This window comes from Tiliqua scincoides, chromosome 2 (genome assembly GCF_035046505.1).
Source record: "Tiliqua scincoides isolate rTilSci1 chromosome 2, rTilSci1.hap2, whole genome shotgun sequence".
In the NCBI taxonomy this organism is placed as follows: Eukaryota; Metazoa; Chordata; class Lepidosauria; order Squamata; family Scincidae; genus Tiliqua; species Tiliqua scincoides.
Window position 1 is genome coordinate 9,987,609 of NC_089822.1, and position 26,959 is coordinate 10,014,567.

At 46.3% G+C, this 26,959-nt stretch overlaps 1 protein-coding gene across 1 annotated transcript in view; it reads left to right on the plus strand.

Annotated features, from left to right (window-relative positions):
• Nucleotides 1-24,634, plus strand: part of DCC (DCC netrin 1 receptor) — a 634,807-nt gene extending 610,173 nt beyond the window's left edge. Inside the window, exons 28-29 of the mRNA XM_066618048.1 lie at nucleotides 20,755-20,897; nucleotides 24,545-24,634. Of these exons, the coding sequence (XP_066474145.1) occupies nucleotides 20,755-20,897; nucleotides 24,545-24,634 (233 nt within the window). The remainder of the gene's footprint in view (nucleotides 1-20,754; nucleotides 20,898-24,544) is intronic.
• Nucleotides 24,635-26,959: the final 2,325 nt, after the last annotated feature.

Sequence of the window (26,959 nt, forward strand, 5' to 3'; positions counted from 1 at the left end):
TGAGTGTTGGGAGAGTTAGGACAGACAAAAGAAAATATTTCTTTACTCAGCGTGTAGTTGATCTGTGGAACTCCTTGCCACAGCATGTGGTGATGGCATCTAACCTAGATGCCTTTAAAAGGGGATTGGACAAGTTTCTATAGGAAAAATCCATTACAGGTTACAAGCCATGACGTGTATTTGCAACCTCCTGATTTTAGAAATGGGCTAGGTCAGAATGCCAGATGCAAGGGAGGGCACCAGGATGCAGGTCATGTCTTGTGTGCTCCCTGAGGCATTTGGTGGGCCACTGTGAGATGCAGGAAGCTGGACTAGATGGGCCTGTGGCCTGATCCAGCAGGGCTGTTCTTATGTTCTTATGAGATCATTTTTCTGAGCCAACACAAGGCTCAAAAAATTCCTTGCCTTCTCAGAAGCCCTCCCTGCCAGATCTTCACCCCCCCCCCCAATATATGCTTTACGCAATGGAGGAAGCAGCAGCAGCAGCCCCTATGCTCAAAAGAGAGCTTCAGGGATTTTGGAAGCTCATCCTGACTTCTTTGAATACCCAAAGTTCTTTCCCAAGCTTGACTTTGGAGAAACGCCTTGGCATCTGTAGCTGTTATATTACATCTTTATTACATTTCCTTGCAGTTCATGTGGTCCAGTCAAGATTACTTTCAGCTGCTCTGTACTCTCCGGCTGCTTAATCCCTGACAAACAGGAATTACACAACCATCAAAAAAGCACCATGTTTTCACTTCAGACACCTGCTATCCATCACTAAATAATCCACTTCTGACAGCAGACAGAAGGCCAACAAATTGTACATATCAAGGGAACTTTTTAACTAACTATTGCAGAAACAGCCCAGTCCTATCCCCCATTGCAGAAAAGCATGAAGCCTTGACAACAGAGGCTGTGCAACATGCTGTTCGGTGGGGGGGGGGGGGACACAATTGGATAACCTGCAGGAGGTTTTTTGTTTTTTTTACTTACCTTCCCCAGTAGGCTGTCTGATCACCTGTGGGTCTCCTTGGATATATGCCAGCTATATAGAGAGTCAAGAGGTGGGGCAGGCAGAAAAATAGGGGGTAAGATCCAACATGACTGCTGCCACATTTCCCTCCTCTCTCTCCCAGCACATCCCCTTGGTTCCTCTTGCAATATACCTCATTGCTCCCTCTCCCTGCCCATGGCCCCTCCCTGCTGGCAACTTACCAGCACCTGCAGAGCCTCCTGGGGCCTTATCTAGGTCTGTCCCACCTGTAAACCAGGCGGCTGCTTTGAGTGATGAGATTGGGGGAAGATGGTGAGCTGGCCATACCTTCCTTCTGCCTCCCACCACTTGCCCAACATGAAAGGCTACTCCAATCATTAATCCCCACCAGGGATGATGGGGCATGTACTAGTCCAACACCATCATCTCCTGCAAGAAAAGATGTTGAGAGCATCTGTTTTAGATTCCTCCACCATCTGCTATCCTGTCCTCCTTATCCAAGATGAGACTGTTTTTCCCTTGGGCAGTGCAGGGAGAGCTGGCTAGCCCCTGGGCATTTTAAAGTATTACAGTCAGAAAAGTGACAGGAATCAGCCAAGTAGGATATTTACTAAGGGTCCACACTCATCAGAAGGCCCACCACCCCAGATCAACCAGGCCAACCACTTCACTCTTAGTGTCAGTGACACGAGTGCCCAGTGGGACGTGGGGAGCTATACCATAGCAGGCTGAGGGCTCCCAACAACGTAGCTTGGTTTACTCTTGAGCACTCAGAGGATGTCCTTAAGAGTTTCTGGTGATTGATAGTAATGAAGGGATGCAATTGATTTTCAGGGCAAGCACTTTGGGGCTCTCCCCTCCTTATTCTTAATGAAGTTGTGTTAAGGATGCCAAGATGTGTGCTTAGAACACCATGAAACTAGAGAATCATAGAACTCAAAAATTCTGATGTTTGCCTCTGTTTGCCCATGGCTCCCTAGGTCTGGCTCTCCCATGGCTCTGATGTTTGCCCTTGGCTCCCTAGATCTGGGGAACTAGGAACAAGAAAATGGGTTTTTGCCAGACCATTCCAGTTGAATTACCATGCTCTAAAGACTATTTTTAAATGTAAATCATTTTCCACATTACACTGACCATACTTGAGGTGGTGTTTGGTTTTTTTTAAAAAAAAGATTACATTAGCGACTTTGAAAAGAGATTCTGTCCATCATTAGCGAAAGAAATCTGGCTGCAATCTTAAGCACAGTTTCCTGGGAGTAAGTCCCACTGAAAAGAACTTGGAACGGCTTCCAAGTGAACATCATAGAATTGTTCTGCAAGTCTCCTTCAATTCCTCTCTTTAGCAAGATGGCTCAGATTCTTCTTTTTTGATCTGAAGATCACATTTTCTTTCCCCATTCCCTTTGTGGAAGCTGCAGCCAATTCCCTTTGCAAATCACGGCCCTAGACGAGAAAGTGCTCTGGTGCAGTCCTCTTTCAGCTTCAATATAAAATGCCTGGTGGAGCTTATTTTCTGTTGAGGTCATTGCATTATAGATCTGACATAAATTCTACAAAGGACCGGAGAACGGAGGACATTTTCCTTCCCTTCCTTCACAAGTGAAAAATCCCCTTTTAGCTGCTGAAATGATCGGCGGCACTTGAAGCAAATGGGGATTAGGCGCCCATTTGTCTTGTGTGTGGCGGTTATGTGTGTGAAAAGAAAGAAAATGTGACCTCTTGAAATGGCAGTTTTTTCTTATTACATCACAGATCCATAACTTTAGCCCTTTGTGAAGAAATGGAAGTGAGAATTTTTAAAGAGCATAACAACTGTGTTTCTGAGTGAGACCAAAAATCTGTGACCAGCAGGGACTTGCAATGTGGGTGTGGCAGAAAACACCATGGCTACCCTACCCACTTATACCTGGAGAGGCTCTCCTTAAACCAGAGAAAGCTGGTGTAAGGAGATCCTCCTCAGGTGTAAGATGAGACTCCTCAGGTGTAAGCAGGCAGGGCACCTGCAGTGCTTTTCCATGGACTCCAATGTAGTGGTTCTGCCTCACCTTCTACACTCACATTGCTCGTCCCTGTTAACCAATAAGGTACTTCCATGGGGGTATGACCATGATGGTTATCCCAATTATGTGTCCCCATAATCCAGTGTCCTGCCTCTGTATGTGAAGTTTCCATGTTGCTACCATGTTGCCATGGTTACAGCCCTCCACGGAGTTGCCCTCTTTATTATGGTGTATGGAATGTTCAATGTGTTCTAACATTTGTTCTCCTCAAGGGCAAACAAGTCCTGCACTATCTTCTAGGAATGACAACAACTACAGCAGTTTCCTCAGGGAGTATTCTGTCAGCATCAGAACACATTGAGCATAGTATGTATTAATGTTCACTTTTTTAGCAACAGTTTCAAGCTTTTCCATTTTTCTAATACTTCTGTAGGACCTGATCTTTTGAGGTTACCCAAGACAAATATAAATGGGGGGGGGCAGGAGTTTCCCTTCCACTACTCTCTGGGCTGTGTCTTTTGTCTCCGTGGAGGAGAAGAAAGACATGGCCCAGAGTGGCAGCATAACTTCTGGCGCACTGCCACACTAGGCTGCCCCCCTCCTCTCCTCCTTTATGGGAGGAAAGAAAAGAAGCAACCTAGAGTGGCATTTGCACCTCCCTGGTGCACTGCCACTCTAGGCTGCTTCTTTCCTTTCCTCCTATAAAGGAGGAGAAGAGGGGGGGCAGCCTAGAGCGGCAGCGTGCTGGGAGTTGCAACTCCTTGTGTGCTGCCACTCAGGGCCACATCTTTCTTCTCGTCCAAGGAGACAAAAGACGTGACCCAGAATTGCGGATGGGGTGACTGCGAGTTGCAGCCACTCCGGCCATGATTTAGCGACATTCTGGGTCATCCATGATTCAGCGCCATTCTGGGTCACCTTTATAGAAGGAGAGGCAGGGGCGGCCTAGAGCAGTAGTGTACCAGGAGTCCCAACCTCTGGCAGGATGCCATTCTAGGCTGCCCCATCCTCTCCTCCTTTATAAAGGAGGAGGGGGTGGTCCAGAACAGCACTGAATCGCAGCTGAAGTGGCTGCAACTTGCAGCCATTCCGGCTGAGATTCTGGGTGCCATAAACAGGCCGTGGGGGGACTGTTGGAGCTCTGCTCTGCCAGATCCAGAACCCTGTGTCAGGCCTCCTGGCCCAGCATGGAACCTCTCAACTCTGCCATCAAAATAGCCAGCACAGTCTTGAGTAACCCCATTGCAGGACTTGGGCCTTTCCCCAGGGGAAGGGGACAAATGTTCCCTTTTCCAAGAAGACCCTAGTGGCTGTCCAGCATCCATAGGTACACAGGCAGCTCAAGATTGGACTGTGAGTCTTGTTATGAGCTCCAATTTTCTAGTGGTGAGAAGTTCCAGGGGCTGCATTATCATGTTAACTTTGAATAGGAGAGAGCATGGGGTGGATTTATGGGATCTTTGTAATATTTGAAAACCACCACAGGGTAGTAAATTTATTAGGGCCAACAAAAATATCACAAAATAACAGGCTGGAAGTTATTTTGACAGGAGCTATACAAGTTTACTTCCAGCCCCTTTCTCCAGCAACTCACCCAAAAAATCTCCCAGCAGAATTAAAGTACTGGAGGGCAAAACATGTCAGCTTTTCAGCTTACCCCAGAACAGTGCATGCAAAGACTGTCCATTTTGTGGCATCAGAGCAATGGGATGGTGGAGAACTTTGCGTCTGTTCAGGACTTTCTTGTGTGCGCACCTGCGTGAAATGGTTCTGAAGCATTAAAGCATACTTTCTCTAATATGCTCAGGGAGGCCTTCCAGTAATAATAAGCTGGCCGGCATTTTGCACCTGGCAGCCATATATCGTCCAACTAATGAGCTAATGAAATGTTTAATAACCCTATGGAGGAAATAAAACTTCCTTACAGTAAACTCCTGCTGTGTCTGTGCAGTGCAGGGAGCTGATCAGTATTACCCTCTCTTTGTTTGGGAGGTTTTGCTTTCACTCTTGTTTTCCCTTTCATTTTTTTTTTTTTCCTTTTGGCACTTTGAAACATCAGAGAAAACATTGGGAATTGGGGGCCATTGGTTTGATTAATTGTATAATTGGCCAATTTAGTTTAGGTACAGCACAATGACTACTGAGAAGTACATTCCTCTGGTATTCATTGGGATTTAAGCCCAAATAAGCGTGCCTAGGAGTGCATCCTTACTGTTACATCCTTCTACATGCCAGTCGCTCTTTTCTTTTTGCCCTTTTCATTAGGAGAACTAAAGAATAGGAGCTGTTTGGCCAGTTTAATTGTTTACATATTATAAACTCCAATGCAACTGTGCAACTAACTTTGTACAATGTAATGCTTGTGTTCCTTAAAAATAACAGGCCCCCTCCTAGTACTACTGTCCACAGTGGTGGTTCTCAAACATCTTAGCATTGGGGATATGTCACAGAATTAATTTCAGGTTGAGAATAACCTTCAGTCTTGAAAGACTATGGTATCGCACTCTGAATGGTGGTTCTGGAACAGCGTCTAGTGTGGCTGATAAGGCCAATTCGGGAGTGACAATCCCTTCCACACTGGGAGCAAGTAGTCTGTCCCTGGTCTGTCTCCCTGGCTATGGGCCTTCCTTTTTTGCCTCTTTGCCTCAGACTGTTGGCCTCTTCAAACTGGGAAAGGCCATGCTGCACAGTCTGCCTCCAAGCGGGCCGCTCAGAGGCCAGTATTTCCCACCTGTTGAGGTCCACTCCTAAGGCCTTCAGAGCCCTCTTGCAGATGTCCTTGTCTTAGCATTGGGACTCACCTAAAAAAAATTCACTTTACCAGCTGCTCAAGCCACGGTAGCTTTAATGGTGATTGGGCAGCAATGCCCCCCCCCCCAAGTAGCAGGTTGTTTAACCCTTGGTGCACATACTACTGAGTGCACCTGAACTGTAATTTGCAAAGGTCACGTTAATTGATTGTATTTAAATACTACGTTTCTGCCAAGGTATTCATGGCAGTTTGCAACTGAATCCTAAAGTAAAAGTTATAAAAGGCAAAATAAATAAAAAGTGATTTTCAGCCCCTCCCCTTAAGCAACTGATCATCTCTTTAGGAGCTGGTGGCATGGTTCCCTGGTCTGACCTCCTTCCTTCTAGAACAGGGGTGTCCAAAGTTTTTGGCAGGAGGGCCACATCATCTCTCTGACACTGTGTTGGGGGCCAGAGGAAAAAAAGAATTAATTTACATTTTAAATTTGAATAAATTTACATAAATGGATATATTAAAGATGAACATATGAATGAATGAAGGACTTGCAATAGATCAAGGCCTATAAAAGGCCTTGTACAAAGCAAGGCTGGCCTTTCCTTCACTGCCACAGTTGCGTCACAGACGTGAAACAGCAAGCAGTGGAGGGAGCCCTCATCCCACAGCTCATACGAGACGTCAAACAGTTGCTTTCATGCTGAGAGCAGTTGCATCGGGCCAGTGTAGGCTCCAACAAATCTCCAGAGGGCCAGAGGCTCACTGGAGACTGGGGGCTCTCTGAGGGCCGCATTAAGAAGCCTCGAGGGCCGCAAGTGGCCCCAGGGCCAGGGTTTGGGCACCCCTGTTCTAGAAGATAAGTCGCCCCAGTATAGAAAAGTATATTGGCTGGTGTTTTGAAAAACAAGAGTTGAAACCATTACTGGGTAATTCTGTCTTCAGCAATGGCCACCTTCTTCAGCAGGGGAGTCAGACTGTTTCCCATCCAGGATAAGGCACCAAAAGATCTTGACCCAGGTTTGCTGGTGTCAGGTGCGCAGAGATTTGGCGTGCAGACCAGTTCCTTGGAGGGATATGCCACGGTCACTGCATTTGGAAATGAGAGAAAAGCAAAACCTTGTCTCTTCTGTCCATTCATCTGACCTCTGAAGGCAGGTAGCTCAGGATGGCACATAGCAGTGCCTCAGTTGTTGATCATAGCATGTGGGTAGCTATATGAGGGATAATGTGACCCTTCAGGTATTCCGGCTTCAGATAGTTTGTGGCTTTAAAGGTCAGCATGAATACTTTGTGCCAGAAAATAAATTAGTAATTGCTACAGCATTTTTCACCTGTTAAAAGTTCTGAAACTGCCTTTAGGGGCAGCCTATGTGAAATATAGTAGTCCAACTTGGATGATACTATGACATGAATAACTATGGCCAGATCTCCAGGAAAGGTGCACCAATCTAAGGTGTAAAAGATGCTCCCGGCCATTGTTACTGTCTGGCAATTTTGATTACCACTCTGGACCTCTTTGCCAAGGAGGGTCCTGCCCTGCCCCTCACTTGCAACCATTGGATGAAAAGCTCAGGGTATAACCATCTCAGAATCCATTCTGCAGTATCCCTTTTCATGGATACTTGCTACATCAGAACTAGTATCCAAAAGACTCATGGTTTCAGTACCTTTATTGGCATACAGTTAAGAAATCATTAAACACTTTCATACAACTAACAGTTCGTCTACTTATAACATACCAACTTGCAATTAACTCCCAGAATTCAGAGACTTCAAAGAAATGGCGGCACGCTTCAAATTAGACGCCACAATTTGCGAGATAAATGTGGCTATCTGAAAAATGGTGTTAGGGTCAGTGGAAGCTAATAAGACTTGCAATATAACAGAATCCTCCAAGAAAAAATTGAGATAGGGTTGGAGAGCTGGACATTTCCTCCTGGCCTCATAATGAAGCGGACAATGGAAAAGAAGATGGGCTAACGTTTCTACAACACGCTGAGAACATGGACAAATTCTTTCATGAAGAGGATTACCATTAAATCTGCCCCAGAGAACAGCAGATGGAATGGAGTTACTACGGGCCATCCAAAAGACTCATAGGCTAATTTCATTGTGATGTTGGGGCAGGATGCAAGAAATCAGGATAGGGCCTAGAAAGGGCTACGGACTGTTAGTTGTCCACCCTGTCTCCAACAATAATGATAAAGGGACTTTCCCCAAGGATTGCTTCTTTATTCATTTCTCATTTCTGGTTCTTGGTTTAGTTACACACTTTAATTATTATCTGTTCCTCATCTCAGTCTGAAAGTGGGGTAGGGAGCCTTAATTGACATTGTGGTTTCTCATTAGCGATACCCAAATGGAACCACCTGCCTTTGCGCACAGAAGGCACAGTTATGTCAATTAATGAGTTACAGAAGTAACATGATTTCAGTCCATTTCCACCCTGTCCCAGGCTCACAGGTGTAAATATTCTTTGTGCTAGGCATATATTAGCACATTTCATTTTCCCATACATATGTTTGATGTGCCAGACATAAATGGGTTTTGAACGACTGGTTTGTTCTAGGAAAAACAACACGTCCTGTAATTTCTTTTGCATCAATTAATAATGCCACTTAGACCTGAACAGCAAAACAAAATTAGAGTGTAGCATAAACATCAGAACTGAAGAATTCATCCCAAGCCCCATTGATGTCACCTGTCCTGTTTCAGTGTATTATTGGCACTGATCCAGCCAAATGCACATTTAGCTTAGGGCTGAGCTGCATACAGTTGGTTCACCTAAAATGTCCCATGCGGGAACCAGTGTGCAGGGTGCACGTAACTTATATCGCTATGTATTGTCCAAGTGGTAAGAAGCCATGGAGTTGGTGGGGAGAGCTATGATTGTCGTTTTTCCTAGAACAAACAAGGGAGGGCACCAGGATACAGGTCTCTTGTTGTCTTGTATACTTCCTGAGGCATCTGGTGGGTCACTGTGAGATGCACAAAGCTGGACTGGATGGGCCTTTGGCCTGATCCAGCGGGGATGTTCTTATGGAGAGCCTTCTTTTGTGTCGCTAAGAATAAGGAAGCCCCCCCAAATGGCTGTTGTTTACAGGGTCAAATGTGCTGTGCATGCAAGATGTGTCCATCTGTGGAATTTTTCAGCAGTCTGGCTGGGCTTTCTCCAAGCCAACGGGGGTTGTGATCACTCTAACCTTCCTTAAAGCTTGTGGATCTGAGATCTCTTGCTGTCGGTCCTGCTTTAAATCACATAATTAAGTCTAGCTTGTGCTGTCTTAGCAGAAGCTTAGAGCCATACACACAAGCTGCACATCTTTAGTTCAGATAAAAAGAAACAAAAGTGCTGGTCAGACCCAGATCTAGGTTTCAGGAGACCTTCAGCAAACTGTCCTTCATGGTTTTTCAAGTGGGCCCTGAGAGTGCTGCTTCATCACACCATGGCAAGGCTATGAGCACAGAAGTAAAATCAGAGATTGGCATTAAGCCCTTTTGGGGTCCTTGGCATCTGTCCAATAATGCTGGCCTTTGTCTCCAGCTCTGATTCTGCACCATAGCTCTTAGACTGTATGTGAACCAACTGAAAGCATCAAAATGGTTTCTAGCAATCCTAGCTAAACACAGTTTCTCCCCTTCCCTTTTTCCCCTTGGATATGAATTTGCACAGCTAAGAAAACTGTTATCTTCTAGGGATGACTATATCTTCTATTCTTTCTCTGAGGTTCCATAAAGTTCTGCAAAACCAGTTATTAAAGAACTCATTTATTACAGTGAAGATAGCAACACGATTGTATCTTCTGAAGAGTTTATTTAAGTCTCTTTCTTTAGCTTTCCCTTTTTCATTTCTGTTAAATTTGTATTATCAAAGAGATCCAGGCATACAGGGAATGTCTGGCTTACTTTTTGTCTTACGCTTTCTTGTGGAAAGGTACTTACAGCTGACAAAGTGCAATTTGGGTCTCTAATTTACAGTCTTGCTTTGAATATCATTGAGCTTTTCCCAGTGCAACCCTTGTACGCATTTAATTAAAATTAATGCAAAAATGAGTTTTTTAAAAAGGAAAAAGAAAGAAATCCAATATGTGTTTTTCAACATTCTCTTCACATCCTTTCTCTCTTGTTGTTGAAAGAATTATTCATGGTATTAGCTACAACAAAAATTATGAACATTTAGTCATATCTGTACTACACACCTACCTACGCTGTGCACCTATATTTGTTTTAGGGCAATCTTCCCATAATAACTTTCCTTGAATGAGTTCTAAGAATTGTAGCTTGAAAGAGAACTGATAGAAGAATGTGGGCTATGTTCTCCTGAATCAGACTCACAAATGAACTTCTGGAGTTGATGAAAGCCCACTTCAGAGGAGAAGTGAACTTTATTACCTCCTGAATTCTTCTCCAACTCAGGTAGAATAGAATTGCTGGCTTCTCCCACTTCCATCTAATGGCATGGAACTTAAATCGGTGACGAAACCCGGGGTGGGGGAGTTCTGTGGCTTCACTGCATGACTTGTTAGGGGACAAACCAAAATGGTTTGGGGCAAAAACTGAAGGAAAGGAAACAACCCCCTATGGGTACTTTAGGAAGTGATGGGCCAAATGCTTAATCCAGGCATAGGACTGACATGGAAAAAATTACTTGAGGTCTTCAAAATTTTTAGAGGACCTTGGATCCAGTGGTGTAGCTAGAGGGGGTGCAGAGCACTATGTTTGCAGGGAGACTCACCCCCGCGTGCAAGTGGCACCTTCCCCTCCCCTTGGGAGCTTTTCTGGTTCGGGGAACAAAACGGAGGCATTCACCCCCTTTGCACCCCCTCTAGCTATGTCACTGCTTGGATCATTTCCAAATCAATCCAAGGTAATCTTTGGAGAGCTTGCCATCTCCAGTGCTGAAAATTATCCCTTGGAGTTGTATAGTCCCCCCTCTGTTGAAGGCTCAGTTCCTATTATTTGTACCAGGGCTAGCCAATTCAGAGCCTTCATTCTGACTGCCAAACTTTTCTGAGTGGTGAAGACCAGAAGTGATTGTGAGGAGCTCCAGAAGGATCTCTCCAGACTGGCAGAATGGGCAGCAAAATGGCAGATGCGCTTCAATGTCAGTAAGTGTAAAGTCATGCACATTGGGGCAAAAAATCAAAACTTTAGATATAGGCTGATGGGTTCTGAGCAGTGGTGGGATTGAGCCGGTTCGCCCCGGTTCTATAGTACCGCCTCCTAGTTCACCTCTTGGTTCGGAGAACCGGTTGTTGGCTGGGGAGCGCACGCGCAGCTATGACCCTCCTGCGACTGCGCGGAGAATGCAGGAGAGGGCGCGAACGGCCAGCCTGCAGCCTCGTTGATGAGGAGCAGTTCAGCTGCTCGCCACGCGCCTCTCCTCCCCGGCTAGGCTCAGCACTCCCGGTGAGTCGGGGGCCCGGGAGGAAGAGGAGGGCGCTGGAGCCCAAAGAGCCCCCACTGCCCCCAAGGGCGAGCCCCCCCCCCGCCGCCATGTGTCCCCACCCGCTAACGAGGGAAACAGGAGCACTTGCCCGCCCTGCACCTGTCCTCCCCGGCTGAGCTAGCTGGCTCAGCTTTCCCGGTGGGTCGGGGGTGCAGGAGGAAGAGGGGGACGCTGGAGCCGCTCCCACTCAAAGAGCCCCCGCTGCCCGCGAGGGCGAGCCCCCCCTGCCGCCATGTGTCCCCTCCCGCTAACGAGGGCAACAGGAGCAGTCAGCGTGCAGCCTCACTGACTAGGAGCAGTTCAGCTGCCCGTCCATCGCCCTGAGGATTGCAGCCCCAGCAGAGTTTGCCACACTTTCCTGGGAGCAAGCCCCTTTGAACACAATGGAACTTACCTCTACGTAGGCACTGAGCACAATCCTAACCAGGTCTACTCAGAAGTAACTCCTATTTTGTTCAATGAGGCTTACTCCCAGGAAAGTGTGGATAGGATCGCAGCCTCAGTGACGAAGATGAGATGCTTCCTTCTTCACATTCTGATTGACAGTGGCTGCAATCCTAACCACACTTTCCTGAGAGTAAGCCCCATTGAACAAAATAGGAGTTACTTCTAAGTAGACCTGGTTAGGATTGTGCTCAGTGCCTACGTAGCCCCATTGTGTTCAATGGGGCTTACTCCCAGGAAAGTGTGGCAAACTCTGCCACACTTTCCTAGGAGTAAGCCCCATTGAATACAGTGGGACTTACCTCTGAGTAGACACTGTCAGTCAGAAGGCGAAGAAGGAAGCATCTCATCTTCGTCACTGAGGCTGCGATCCTATCCACACTTTCCTGGGAGTAAGCCCCATTGAACACAATGGGGCTTACTTCTGATTGGCATGCCTAGCATTGCATTGTCAGTCTGGAGGAGAATGAAATGCAGCCCAGGACCTCCAAGGGGCACCTCCTCCTTCCAGCTCCAGACTGCAGAAGTTTTTGGAGCTCCCCCTCTACCTTTGATCCAGGCAAGAGGGTCAGTCTCCCAGTGTCTCACCCCACCAGTGGCTCTCCCCAGAAGACTTTTTGCCCCTAAGAGACATCAAACCCCCCCCCCCCCATCTCTCACACAGGAAGGGACTGAAGATCGCTTATGTCTCCCTGGCACACTTCTCCAGCTTGGATGGGCTCAAGGTCCCCAGTGAGAGGAGCCAAGGGAAGACTTGCCTTCCCCTGTGAAGTGCAGGTGCAGCTCCACACCTCCTGCTGCTGCTGCCCAGAGCAGGTGGGTTGCCAACCCCTGGACTAAGCTAATTACTGGGCTGGGGCACCTTCCTTATGAGGAAAGGCTATTTGGGCCTCTTCAGCCTAGAAAAGAGGCACCTGAGGGGGGACGTGATTGAGACATACAAAATTATGCAGGGGATGGACAGAGACAGAGTGGATAGAGAGATGCTCTTTACACTCACACAAAACACCAGAACCAGGGGACATCCACTAAAATTGAGTGTTGGGAGGGTTAGGACAGACAAAAGGAAATATGTCTTTACTCAGCATGTGGTTGGTCTGTGGAACTCCTTGCCACAGGATGTGGTGATGGCCTAGATGCCACCTGGCCTAGATGCTTTTAAAAGGGGATTGGACAAATTTCCAAAGTCCATCACAGGTTAGAAGCCATGACATGTATGGTGCAACCTCCTGATTTTAAAAATGGGCTACGTCAGAATGCCAGATGCAAGGGAGGACACCTGGATGAGGTTTCTTGTTATCTGGTGTGCTCCCTGGGGCATTTGGTGGGCTGCTGTGAGATACAGGAAGCTGGACTAGATGGGCCTATGGCCTGATCCAGTGGGGCTGTTCTTATGTTCTTATGCAGCCCTGACCCCCTCCCCTATTTTAACAGTAATTATTGCCTACTCTTTATTCTATAATTTCAGGGAAAAAATGTTCCCTGCCCCCCACCACAGGATGCTGTGCATGCCCTATTGGTACAGCTGCACTGGCACTGGAAAATTGGATAGGATTAGGTCCTAAGTCCTCTTAACTGTAACTTTCCAGCACCAAGTCCTGGAGGTTTCCTTGTGACAACGAAATGTTTGTTCCCTTACCTCGGGGCTGCATTGGCTCTGGAAAGTTGGATAACCCTTAGGCTGCAATCCTACTCACACCTGGGAAGCAAGCCAAATTGACTATAGAATGTGATTTGCTCCTGTGTAGGCTTGCATAGGATTGGGCTGCTATTCCCAGTGTGCTGAGGATGGTACAGTTAGCATTGCTCCTTCTCTCGAAGAAAAGTTCCTTTAGGTTATTCTCCCTCCCCCCATGCAAGTGAAATGCCAGGCTGACTAGAAATTGAAGATTTTTTGAACAAGTTTGCAAATTGGGTTTAGGTCTTATCACCTAATGAAAAAGAACTGGAGAAGCACTGGGAAGAACTTGTGATCAGGGTGAACCTCAAAACCTGCAAGGCTTGTTACATGTGCTTTCAATTTTCATTTTTGGGCTGGGTTGTGGGTGCTGGGCACCTACACAGCTGCAACACTTTCGAAGGACTGTGGTGGGGAGGTTCTGCCTCACCTGCCTCCCCACCCACTGCAGGCCCCTGCTTTGCACTCCCTGGTCAGTAGCAGCCCTCAAACTTGTGGGAGACTCACTACTAGAGTAGACCAAAGTGATGGGTATCTGCTGTTGCCTGTCAGAAAGCAACCTAGAAAAATAGTCCCCTCATAGTACCTTTTTGCTCATTTGTGAAACTGTCCTTCAAGGCTGCCATTCTCTCTCAAACCCTGGAAGTCAACAACTCCCCTTGAACTTGTTGGGCTTCTAAGTAGACGTGCATTGGATTGCAGAGTTGGAAGTTGGAGGGGGAAGCTTTAGAGTTCATTGGAATTCTTTTTGGGGCTGGGTGGTAAAAGCAATAGAGCAGCATTTCTCAACCAGTAGTACTCATACCACCAGTGGTACTTGAGGTGGTGCCCAGTGGTACTCATGGCAGGACCCCCCCAGACCTCCACTGCCTGGCAGTGAGACCAGCAATACGATGCAACAAACAGTGGTAGGAGGCTCAGTTCTGCTTTTCTTGCACTCAAAAAAGCCTTCCCATCTACCCTGGGAGCCCAATCCTATGCATGTCTACTCAGAAGTAAGTTCCATTATAGTCAATGGGACTTACTACCAGGAAAAAGTGGATAGGATTGTAGCCTGAGCCTCTCTCTTACCGTGGTTTGTTGCATCATGTCTGGCCTCTTAGCATGGAAATAACTGGTGATAAAGTCATTCCAGTTACTTCCAGTTGTACTTCCCAGAGGTGGGCCATGCAAAATGGTACAGCGGGCGAGAGGCAGATGCTGAGGAATGCTGTAATAGAACAAAAAAGAAGGGGAGATATAAAGATGTTACTATGCTGTTGTTGCTTTTGGTTGATGATGAGGTGTCAGACTATGTGCTCAGTGCACTTTTGCTGACCAGATGTTCACCACTAAAAGTGAACCAGATCCTTGAGAGGATTGACTGCTCTGGTAAAAATCACCAAGTTCCCACTGAGAAGGAAGGTGGCCCAGCTCAAAGCCCAGTGCAGCAAGTTGGTTTGTGCAGATGTGAAGGTGCTATGCTGCTGTGGTGTCTCCAGAGGTTGGTAACCTGGAGCCCTGGCAGTTCCCACCTCCTCTTCTTGGTGCCTTCCTGATTTCATTATACAACTGCCTTGAGAATTCAAGAAAAAATGTCCATTTGAAGTGTGCATGTCAGCCGCATGTTTATCCTCCTTGGAAACTAGTGGCCAGAGGCCTGTAAGTATGACTATAGAGGACAGAATTGCAGCCTTGCAATTTGGATTTAGACATTGGGTTACAGTAACTTGGTTAAAGTTACAGTGCAATCCTATGACTGTCTACTCAGAAGTAAGTCCCATTATGTTCAATGGGACTTACTCCCAGGAAAGTGTGTACTGTGCAGTATAGGAGTGCAGCTGTAGTCTTTCAACTTCCTTTGCAGCAGACAATTGAAGCTGAGTTGCTCATTAGGACATAGAACCTGTTGTTAATTTATTTGAATCCCACCACTGGTTCTGAGCTGTCTGTGACAGATCAGGAGAGAGATCTGGGGGGGGGGTGGTGGACAGGTCGATGAAAGTGTCGACCCAATGTGCGGCGGCAGTGAAGAAGGCCAATTCTATGCTTGGGATCATTAGGAAAGGTATTGAGAACAAAACAGCTAATATTATAATGCCGTTGTACAAATCTATGGTAAGGCCACACCTGGAGTATTGTGTCCAGTTCTGGTCGCCGCATCTCAAAAAAGACATAGTGGAAATGGAAAAGGTGCAAAAGAGAGCGACTAAGATGATTACTGGGCTGGGGCACCTTCCTTATGAGGAAAGGCTACGGCGTTTGGGCCTCTTCAGCCTAGAAAAGAGACGCTTGAGGGGGGACATGATTGAGACATACAAAATTATGCAGGGAATGGACAGAGTGGATAGGGAGATGCTCTTTACACTCTCACATAACACCAGAACCAGGGGACATAAATTGAGTGTTGGGAGAGTTAGAACAGACAAGAGAAAATATTTCTTTACTCAGCGTGTGGTAGGTCTGTGGAACTCCTTGCCACAGGATGTGGTGATGGCATCTAGCCTGGACGCCTTTAAAAGGGGATTGGACAAGTTTCTGGAGGAAAAATCCATTATGAGGTACAAGCCATGATGTGTATGTGCAACCTCCTGATTTTAGAAATGGGTTATGTCAGAATGCCAGATGCAAGGGAGGGCACCAGGATGAGGTCTCTTGTTATCTGGTGTGCTCCCTGAGGTATTTGGTGGGCCGCTGTGAGATACAGGAAACTGGACTAGATGGGCCTATGGCCTGATCCAGTGGGGCTGTTCTTATGTTCTTAAACTACAATTCCCAGGAGGCCTTGCAGGTCTTGTGCTGTCTTGTGTGCTCCCTGGGGCATTTGGTGGGCCGCTGTGAGATACAGGAAGCTGGACTAGATGGGCCTATGGCCTGATCCAGTGGGGCTGTTCTTATGTTCTTACTGTATCAGTAGTGCACACCCTGATTTGCTTCTTGATTTACCCAGATTTAAAGAGGGCTCTGAGTAATGTCAGTTCCAGCTTTTGGGGGGCTCTGAACCAAGTCCCACAGTGAACCCCCAGCTTCCTACTCCACCAGTTTCCCCTGCCCTCTCACAGGGGTCTCAGGGTTGGCAAGAAAAGGTCAGAGGGAAGAGCCCCCACACTCAGTGCTCTCCAAAGATGTGACTCTAAGAAGTCCCCTCAAGTGACATCTCACCACCAAGGGCTCATCCAGGGAGTAACCCCCCCCCCCAAACTTCAGTGGGTGAAGGAATCAATTGACAACTTGAAGATTTCACTGCTGCCACTGCTGTTAATCCCACTGCTAATACCAAGATGTTCCTTACTCCTCCAACTTAAAACTCCCTGTAAGTTTTAAGTTATAAAACTTAAAAACAAACCCTTCCAGCAGCCTTGTTGTTGTCACCGCCTCTGTGGTTACGCTTGCTGGTGATGTTGCTGTTTTTTTACAAGCCCAGTGCTTCTGCCCAAGGTGCTTTTGCCCATTTTCCCTCGCCGATCAAGAGTGGCACAGCTGAGGGGAGAACTAGTGCTGCAAACTGGCTCGACCCCAGGGCTAAGAGCCAAGAGCCCTTTGGCCCTTGTCCTACTGCTCACTCCAAAACCTCACACCTCTGGCCAAGCCAGAGGCTTTAGACCAGAAAAAGTAAGGTGGGGTGCAATGAGGCTTTTCTCTCTTATCACACAGTGTTTCTTTCTATGGTGCCCAGGAACCAGAAAGTGGACTAATGTTCAGCATGCCACCTGCTTCACGCTGCCTCCTGGTAAGCCTGCCTGTCCTGGGTCCTTACCGGGCAACAATGGGCAGCAATTGCAGCAGGATTTGCAAAATGGCACTGGGCGAAGAGCAGGATGGTCTACTGCTACCAGTGCTTTCTGCTGCCTGTAATAAATCCAAGGGGGTGACTTGCAAGGAACTGGAGGGGAGCAGGTGACAGCAGTAGACAGTACTCTTTCATTCCCCGGGGCTATTTAACAATTCCCAGATGCCTCCTACCCACAGCAGCATCAAGGGACAGTACATCTGGGCATCTTAAATTGGCATGGAGAGGAGCAGATGCTCCACCTCTATCACTGCTACTGCATTAATCTAACTGATTAGCATCCAAATCAGCCTTGGTTTGCCAGGTGGTGGCGGGAAGCAGTGGTAGCACAGGACCATCACTGCATTAGGGGTTGATCAAGTACTGGATAGCCTCTTCCTTCTGTCCTGTCACAATCCCTAAAGTCATCCGAGACCAGCTTCTTAACAATTCTACCTGTGCAGCACCTTTTCACTGGCCTCCACAGTGTTGTAAAAAACCTCTTCATCGGAGATGTGTTTTGAAACATGCTTCCTTGGAGATGCGAAAGAAGCTTCTTTCAAAACTGTTGAATTACCATTGGCTTGGATTTGCTTTGAGGGAAGGGTTCACGATTCAAAAGTCAGAGAGTCCCCCCCAAACAAACCTCCCCCCCTGAAAAAAAACAAGCCTAAAGTATTTAATATATGTATTGAATATATTTCGAACCTGAATCTCAAACATTGGAAGGATCCAGTCAAAATTAAACATCTTTTAGCCCAATCCTATCCAGCCCAGACCTGGCTGTGTTACTGACGGAGCATGTGCTGCATGCTTTGGGTTGAGGAGAGGTAAGTAAAACCTTTTTTTACTTACCTCTCAGTGGGTCACCTGGCCTACAGTGGGACTCCTCAGACTTACACCAACTGTTTTGCTAGCAGAAGTCCAAGGAGACTCCTTAGGGGCCGGTCCAGGCCAGGATCTCAGTGTATGTGGCTGCCATCTAGATCTCTTCCTCCCCTGCTAACTGCCCTGGTCTGCCCCTACAGCCAGCCTGCTCCAGCGGAGGTTTGGCAAACTGCTGCAGCTCATGCAGGATTTACTGACTCCCAAACCTTCAGTAGCAAGCTGCCCATTGTCAGAGCAGCTCATGCAACTGTGGGCTTGGCCTTACACCTATGGATCACAAGATCCACCAGCATAATTTCCAGATAGAATTGGGCCATTCGAGTCTCACTGATTTCAGTGAGAAATTGAGTGTTGGTAGAGTTAGAACAGACAAGAGAAAATATTTCTTTTACTCAGTGTGTAGTTGGTCTGTGGAACTCCTTGCCACAGGATGTGGTGATGGCATCTGGCCTGGATGCCTTTAAAACTTGCCTGGACAAGTTTCTGGAGGAAAAATCCATTACGGGTTACAAGCTATGATGTGTATGTGCAACCTCCTGATTTTAGAAATGGGCTATGTCAGAATGCCAGATGCAAGGGAGGGCACCAGGATGAGGTCTCTTGTTATCTGGTGTGCTCCCCGGGGCATTTGGTGGGCCGCTGTGAGATAGGGGAAGCTGGACTAGATGGGCCTATGACCTGATCCAGTGGGGCTGTTCTGATGTTCTTATGAGAAAAACTTGTTCATTACTTTCTCAGCTGGAACTTTTAGAAGTTTTTAGCAGTGCCTGAATTATGCCAAGTATTCACTCAGAAATGAGTCATATATCAGTGAAAATTCCTTCTAGGTAAGTGCTTTGAATTGCAGGATTAATCTACCGTATTTTTCGCTCCATAAGACGCACCTGACCATAAGACGCACCTAGTTTTTAGAGGAGGAAAACAGGAAAAAAAATATTCTGAACCAAATAGTGTAATAAAATATTTAATAAACTATAACAGAATAACATTTGAACCATGTAAAGTGAACAGCAGTCAACAGTGGCATTAAGAACCATTATCATTACAAATGGTTATTAACAAATGGAGAGACTTAAAGGTTTGAGCACTCTAGTTTTCTGGAAACCCCAAGGACTCAGAATTTATGAAGCTCACAAAAGCAGGTGCCCACAAATAGGGGATCACATTATCTTTCTGCTACAATGATGTTCTGCCAAATTCCAATCCACTGGGCCTTGTGCCCCCTTAAGGCTGATCAGTCCCCCTTGTGCAACTCACCAGTGCAGCAAGCAAAAGTGAGTCCAGTTCCAGTCCACAGATGCCAAGTAAATCAGTCCCATCAATCAGAGTTGCCAAATCAGAGTCCAGAGCCAATAAGCCAAATTACAGTCCAAGGTCAGGTTCCAGGTACAGTAGGTCAGTCAAATCCATCAGGGTATCCAAGTCCAGTCACAATCCACAGTCAGATTCCAAATTCAATAAAGTCAGTCTCCTCTCCTGCCTCCAACCTGCATTCCTTCAAAACCCACAAACCCTTTCTGCCTCAGGTACTCCTTATATCCCTGAGGGCCCTATTGCCTTCCAGTGGCTGCAGCTGTGCAGCACACTCTGCTGGATGCCCAGGCCTTACCCTTAAAGGGGCCACTGCTGACACCACATGTACCTCCTCGCCAGTTCCCATACAATACAATACAAATGAACAAGTGGAAAGTCCAACCACAACTTGCATTCTCAAGACACAACAAACCTCTGGATTTATGGTGAGAACCGAGCCTTACCTGGGGCTTGTGCAATAAGCAAACACTGGCATTCTGACCAAGGAGACAGTTTTTTCTTTGTGATGGCAGGGGGGGGCTTACATTCAGATGCTGGATGAGGTGAGTGAAAGCGCCCCTCCCCTGCTGTGTGAGTGTGGGGGGGGCAGAGCATCTGTATGTGTAAGAGAGGGGGGAAAGTGTTTGTGTTGCAGAGAAGTTGTGATGCTCCAGGCTTGGGGGGGAGAGTCTGTGATGCTCTAGGCTTGGGGGGGGGAAGAGAGAGGCTGTGATGCTCCAGGCTTTGGGGGGGGAGAGAGGCTGATGCTCCAGGTTTGGGGGGCAGAAGAGAGAAGCTGTGATGCTCCAGGCTTGGGGGGAGAGAGGCTGTGATGCTCCAGGCTTGGGGGGGGGAGAGAGGCTTTCCTGGGAGTAAGTCCCCCTGACTCTAATGGGACTTACTTCAGAGTAGGCATGCACAGGATTGGGCAGCGAGACTGCCACCCCACCCACGCTTTCCTGGGAGTGAGCCCCAGTGACTCTGAGACTTACTTCTGAGTAGACACGCAGGCTTGCGAGGCTCAGACTCTGGCGGGCTGCAGCGCCTTGGAGCCCTGCTCATCGCCCTCGCGCTCCGTCCGGTGTTGCTACAGTCCGCGCGGGCGCTGAGGGAAGGCAGGAGCCCCTCCCCCAGCTCAGCCTCTGACTGCCTGGGGAAGCCAAGCAGAGCGGGCAGGGGGCGGGGCCGAGGGCGGAGTGTTTTTTTTTTTTTGCAGTATTCGCTCCATAAGACGCACACACTTTTCCCCCCACTTTTTTTGGGGGAAAAAGTGCGTCTTATGGAGCGAAAAATACGGTAACTGAATTTTATTGTAGGATCCTATTTGGATCTTATGCGGTTTGCATTTGGATTTTATTATTCATATCTGTGTGAAATCTTTAAATGGAGAAGGGGAATTTTGTACATGTCATCTAATAAATGAATAAGATACAGCCCATTTTAACTCAGGTATGTTTCGCCCACCACATCTGCTTTGCTCTGTCTATGATTCATCTCATATTGTCCCAATTTGCCTCTTCCTGTTTCAGCACCCAACCTTCCCAAGGCTCAGGTTAAGACAGCATCTCTTGGACTGGCCGGAAAAGCAAGATCCCCTCTACTACCTGTCTCAGTGCCGACAGCCCCAGAAGCCTCAGAGGAGGGTCAGAAACAAACAGAGGATCCTGCCAATGTAAGAGCAAGTCTAGGGTTCTAGTCTGGAGGAAGTGATTTGAGGGTTTGCACAACAGGTCTCGTCTGAAATTGTGACATGTAGATTCAACAGGAGCAGTTTTAATAATATATTATTATTAATATATGTAATATATGAAAGGTAAAAGCTAGCTGGTGTGGCCTGTTAGAGCTCCTCATAGGGAGCTGCCTTGTTCTCTCTGTGCTATGACTTTGTATGCAGTTACTCTAAAGGTAAAGTTTTAGCAGCCTCCACATTGGGGGTTACAATCCACCCTTGGTATCCTCTTCCCCCAAAGAAGATCTCTTTCCAGTGCAACTTTGCCATTTTCTTTTATTTTTTGGCCATGCTGATTCCCTCCCTGACTCCAGCAGTCCAGCATTCGCTCAACAAGTGAAATGCAAGCCCCATGTTTCAGATCCCAGCTCCTGCAAGGGGGAGAGGGAACGGAAACAAATGCTAATTGATATGAGCAAGAAGCACAAAAGGCAGCTTACCGGTGGGCAAAATCCATTACCGTACAATGCTATCCCAGGGCGGTGCTTGGATTATTGCAGGCTCTGCTGTGCCTGTGAATGGTTTCCAATCCTTGACGGTCCTACTGTGTGTGGAAGATAAGGCTGGCCAGCATCTTGCAACTGGGAAGAGGAGCAAGGAAATGAAATCAACCATTTTGCTTGAAATGACTGGCAAAAAGAGCCATTGAACGCAGAACACTTCAGCCCTAAGTATCTTATTTTATAATGGCTGGGCAAATTATTTCCCATGCGGGTCACTTTTCCAAGGTCAGCAGGAGCGGGAGCACTTAGGAGAGATAATGGAAGAGGAACCAGTGGAGCTCTTCAGGGGGTCAAAGTTCAGGCTCTCCGTAGCACTCAACCTCTACTGGCAACCCGAAGACAGTGAACAGTTAGCGCTTGCAACCCCCCCCAACTCAGGGCCTTCCAAATGATGCATTTCTTGGTTGCCAGCCCACATAAATAGTTATTTATAGAACACTCTTCTTGATGCCTCCCTGGTGGCATGCTTAATATTTTACCTATAAATGCAACAAAATCACATTTTAAACATCCACCCTTTAAGTAAGCTTTTAAAACTGGGAAGGCAGGAAGGTAAGGGAGAAGGTCAGAGCTGCGTCCAGAATCCAAGGAAAGAAAAAAATTCTTAGTTTGCATGTGCTAATTCTTCCAAGCTATTAACATTACTCAACTTGCACTGAAGAAGATAGGCTAATTGCTCTCAGATCTAAGAGGAGATTTTTTAAAACCATTTTCTGAACTGTTTCAAGCAGTTTTGAGAAGTCTCTTAAGGGTGAGAAGGGATGAATAAAGACAGGCATTGGGAAAACTGAGTTTATAGGGAGGGACTGATGGCAAACATCAAGTTGCCTTCAGCACGAAGGCACTGTGGTGTATCTCCCCCCCCCACCCTGCACAAGAAGGTGATGAGATGTTGTGTAAACAAAGAGTGACGTTTCAGAGCTCAGTCTTCAATTTGACTCAGCCCTATGTCATTCACAGCGCCTTAGATACCATGAAATTCATTCATTCATTACACCCCACTTGCCTTGGCATTCTACTCAAGATGGCTTACAGTACATGAAAACAATATTGCATTGTTTTGCTGTAATCAACACCAAATACATGTGGAGAAATAATCAATCAGAGAAAATGAGCTTTAAAAAATGCATGCAAAAAGAATACATAACTTGATGCTAGTTTGGGCAGCCCCATCCTATCCCCCACCAGCCCATAGCACTTTACTTACCTCTCATGTGCCATCTGGTTCCCTCACCTCCCTAGCATCACATGTAGCTCGCGTTCCATCACTGGTTGCTGTTGGTGAGATAGGACCCAAATTAGAACAGAGCATTAAGGTACCATATATTCATTTGGGGGGGAGGGGTCCACCATAGCACAGCCTGTTTTGGCAAGGCTGCATGCTGTGGGGAGGAAAGGATAGGATTGGGCTGTTAGTGATATTGCCAAACCTTATAATTATCTGATTCAGAATACAAATGTGTCTAGTTCACAACACTCAGATTCAATCAAACATCATTTTCACAGCTTGCAAAGTCAAACAAGATGTTGTGCCTTTACAGAGAACTCCTTAAGTAAATTTATTTTTAGTACATTTAGAGAGAACAAGTTCTGGGCACTGTTTCAGCACAATTTTTTTTCAGATTGTGCTTTGTTTGGTGACTTGATTTGTTTTATTGGCTCATTTCAACAATATGCTAGATTTGCTAGATTCATTTCATGCCAGGCTTGGGTGGTTGCTTCATTTTAATTTTCATTATTGGTTTCCTGTTGATTTCAATAGGCAAAATTCAATTCACTGTAACACGATTATTCCTTTCTAGAATTAGGTGAAATTCACAGGAATGGAAGTCCCCCATAAGGGAATAAAACCAACTCATCCAAATAGGTTATGAGGTTTTGCATTCGGTTTCAATTTAATTTGATCATTTTAAAAGATTTCTGCTGATCTTGCCACGTTTTTGTTGCCAATTTGCATGAAACTCACAGGTAATATGGATATGTCCCAAAGCAAGATTCCTGCTATATTTCACAAAGCTTCATTGGAGGTTTGAGCTTATAATGACTTTGTTTTGTGCCCAGTTTGCACCGAGTTATAGGCACTGCAGAGCTGACCCTAAGAAAGTTCTGTGCAAAATCTCAGAGAGGTTAGGAGTGCCTATGGAAATGTAATGAATTAGTTTTTCTTTAGCATTGGCCCAAAGATAGGGAATGGTCTAAGACTGTGGCATAGCTAGAAGGGGGTGCAAAGTTTTGCAGGGAGCCCCACCACAGCATGCAAGTGGGCCTCTCCATTCTGGAACCAGACATATGCCTCCATTTTGCTCCCGCCACCCAGAATGGCTCAGAAGGGGACAGGGAGGGGCCAGTTGCGTCTCTTTCGGTGAGGCTCTCTGCAAAATTTTGTGATTTTCATCCCCTCTAGCTATGCCACTAGTCTGAGATAGTTAGTTTCAAGTAGACATTGGGAGGGTGGGTCTGTATTCTGAGAACAGAATAATACAAAAGAATCATGCCCATGACAAACAAGGAGATTTCCATTGGGAAGAATTCATAATTGAGGAACAATGAAATGGGGATTTACTCATTTTAAGAAAGCACCAAAAGCTCCTAGAAACATTCATTCCAAATGAGAACTCACACAGGGCAGACAAAACAACCCATTACCTGTATATTTTCCATTTTTATAGTTCCCTGTCAGGAATCACACTGATTGGAGAAGGGAGTATGCTAGTTAGAAACTAGTACCATTGACTATAATGGGACTTACTCCTGAGTAATCATGCATAGGATTGTACTCTCATTTAGCTGCAGTGTGCCTGATTGACAGCAGCACTGTGTTGCACTGAGTTCAATTGGGCTTACTCGCAAGTAAATGTGGATGGAATTGCAGGCTTCATGGCAAGCATACATAGTATTTTAAACAGCATCTCTTCTGCAGGATTTACTGGGTGGGAAGCCTTTTCCATGGGGGAGATTTCCCCTGTTCAAAATGTTTATTTGGTTTGTTGGGACTATGCTGTTAACTGCCTTGGTTTGATCCTTTTGGACAGGATGTGGCGCAAGTTCAAAGACACAGTGTAAACTAGTTGATTCCTTTCTCCACAGGTATATGAACAGGATGATCTGAGTGAACAAATGGCTAGTTTGGAGGGGCTAATGAAGCAGCTCAATGCCATCACAGGCTCAGCCTTCTGAAAGCTCTGGACGAGCCGAAGAATGGAGTTACCCAGGAACATTGCAGCATACCAGCGTTTCATACATACACGCAACCTCCACGTCTGCCATCCAGCTGAACAGTGCATCATCAAAGCCCACTCTGAGGAGGGACTTTGAAGTCCTAAATAGAACAGAGTGCATTCCTATTGATCAAACAACCGTCTGAAGTAGAGATGAAAGAGAAGGCCTCCGAAGCAAGAAACCAGATGTCGTCCAAGCAGAACAGTAGCAGGACCTCTTGCTGGTTGATTTTATTCTGCTGATATTTGTGGCGCACAGGGGGTTGGGGATCAAATTAAGGTCTGCTCCATACATTATCCTGCATCTGGCAACCTGAGCCACCATGGTGCTTCTCCACCTGAGAGATACGACTAGTACAGTTGGTGAATTTGTGGTGCTCCTCAGGCAAAATTTCGGAGGCCAAATATATTTATTGAAGAGGCTAGCAAAAGTCTCCACGTACCCCTCACTCAGCAGTGATTTTGCTTAAATTCAAAATTAAAGGACTGTAAAAGAAAACTCAAGATATCATGCACACCCCAACCTCATTACAAGCGGCTGGTTTCATCTTGGCACGTGATGGAATCACTCTGGTGCCCGTGCGTCCTGTTACCAGACAGCCTTCCAAACAGTCCCCTCTTTCCAAAAGCAACCCTGGCAAAGAGAGGCAGTGGGGAAGGCTTGCAACAGTAGCTGAAGTCTCATTTTTTAATGTCGAGTCCCAGGGAGTCTAGGAAATGAAGTCACCAATATCTCTTGACTCTGCAACTTCAGTAGGTCCTCTGCATAGGTGCCCAAACTGGAGTGCATAGCTACAAGCCCTCCTCACCCCCTATCCCCCTTTTCACAGCTGAATGTTGGGATCCAGCAGAGAGCTGATGGGGAGCTCCCCCAGGTGCCACAATCGTTACAGATTCTGCAAATGCTGAAAAAACACAAATTTCCTGAAAGTTTATCTGAGAACATTGGGGGGGGGGGGGAGAGAGAAACTAAGCTAAATATGAGATGAACTGGAAGGAACTTTGATCATTATAAGTTGCCACTAGTTTCTTCCTAAAGCAAAATTCAAAACAAGAGTTTCTCCTCAGGCAAACTATCAGGAATTTCAAAGGAAGCCAAAATGCTTTCAAGAGTGGTAGAAAAATTTCCAAGGGTTTGCAGTATCCCTTAGCCATGTGATTAGCTGCTTGGGGAAGCTGCATCCTTGCACTACATGCCAACTTTAGCCATGTCCATTTTAAGGCTGGCATGGTTAAAGCTGGCCCAAACCACATGAGTGCCGCTTCACAGCCCAAGCCTATGCATATCTACTCAGAAGTATGTCCCATTAGTGTCAATGGGGCTTACTCCCAGGAAAGTGTGGATAGGATTGGGCTGTCAAACAAGAAGCACCCTCGTGGCTCAGGTTCTCAACCACAACAACACCACAAGGATAATATGTGAGACAGACTAAAAAACGTACTTTTAACTTGCTAGAGAGGTTTGTAGGTTTTTGTGTAGCTCATACAACATTGACCACTGCGAAACCACAACATAATACGCCACTGCTTTTGTTTTTTCATCATTTCAGCACAAAAGCATCACCCCATAGCACCAAAGGGTTGGAAGTATTTTCAACAGCACAAAACATGGAGACAAATGACCATAATGATCCATTTTTAATTACTATTTCAAGCACTCACCTTGCACAAGTGGTGGAGCAATTTATGAATACAACTCGCCCACTTTTAGGAAGTATGTGCAAATCTTCCCATAGTTCAGTGTCTGGCTGAATTAAGGATATGGACAGAAGGAGTTGATTTGCAGCCATGGTATTCTGACAACCTCTAGGTGCATCTGAAACTGGCTCTTATATGCAATCATTTTGTTCATAACTAGTAACTAGTAGTTAGTAACTAGCTAGCAACTGATAACTGAAGCACTTGTGAAAATGCATGGCGTAATGCCACACTGGACCCAGTGGCATAGCTAATGAAAGTGTAGCTTGGTGCCGAGGGCAAAATGACACCCTGGACGTGACATCACTTCCGGAAGTGACATCACACCCAGACTTTTAAAAAAGTGAAAAATGGGACAGTGGCATAGCTATGGCATCTGCTACCTTGAATCAAAGTAGATTTTGTAACCCCCACCCCACAACAAAATCAAATTTAATTTATTAATAAAAAGTTTTCTGGTCAATTGGCCATAACTTCTGATAGAATACAGATATTCCAGAGTGGTTTGTTGCATTGCATGCAGCATTAAATTACCTTTCCAATGATATATACCATGATGGTATTATTCATACCAAGTTGTTCACAA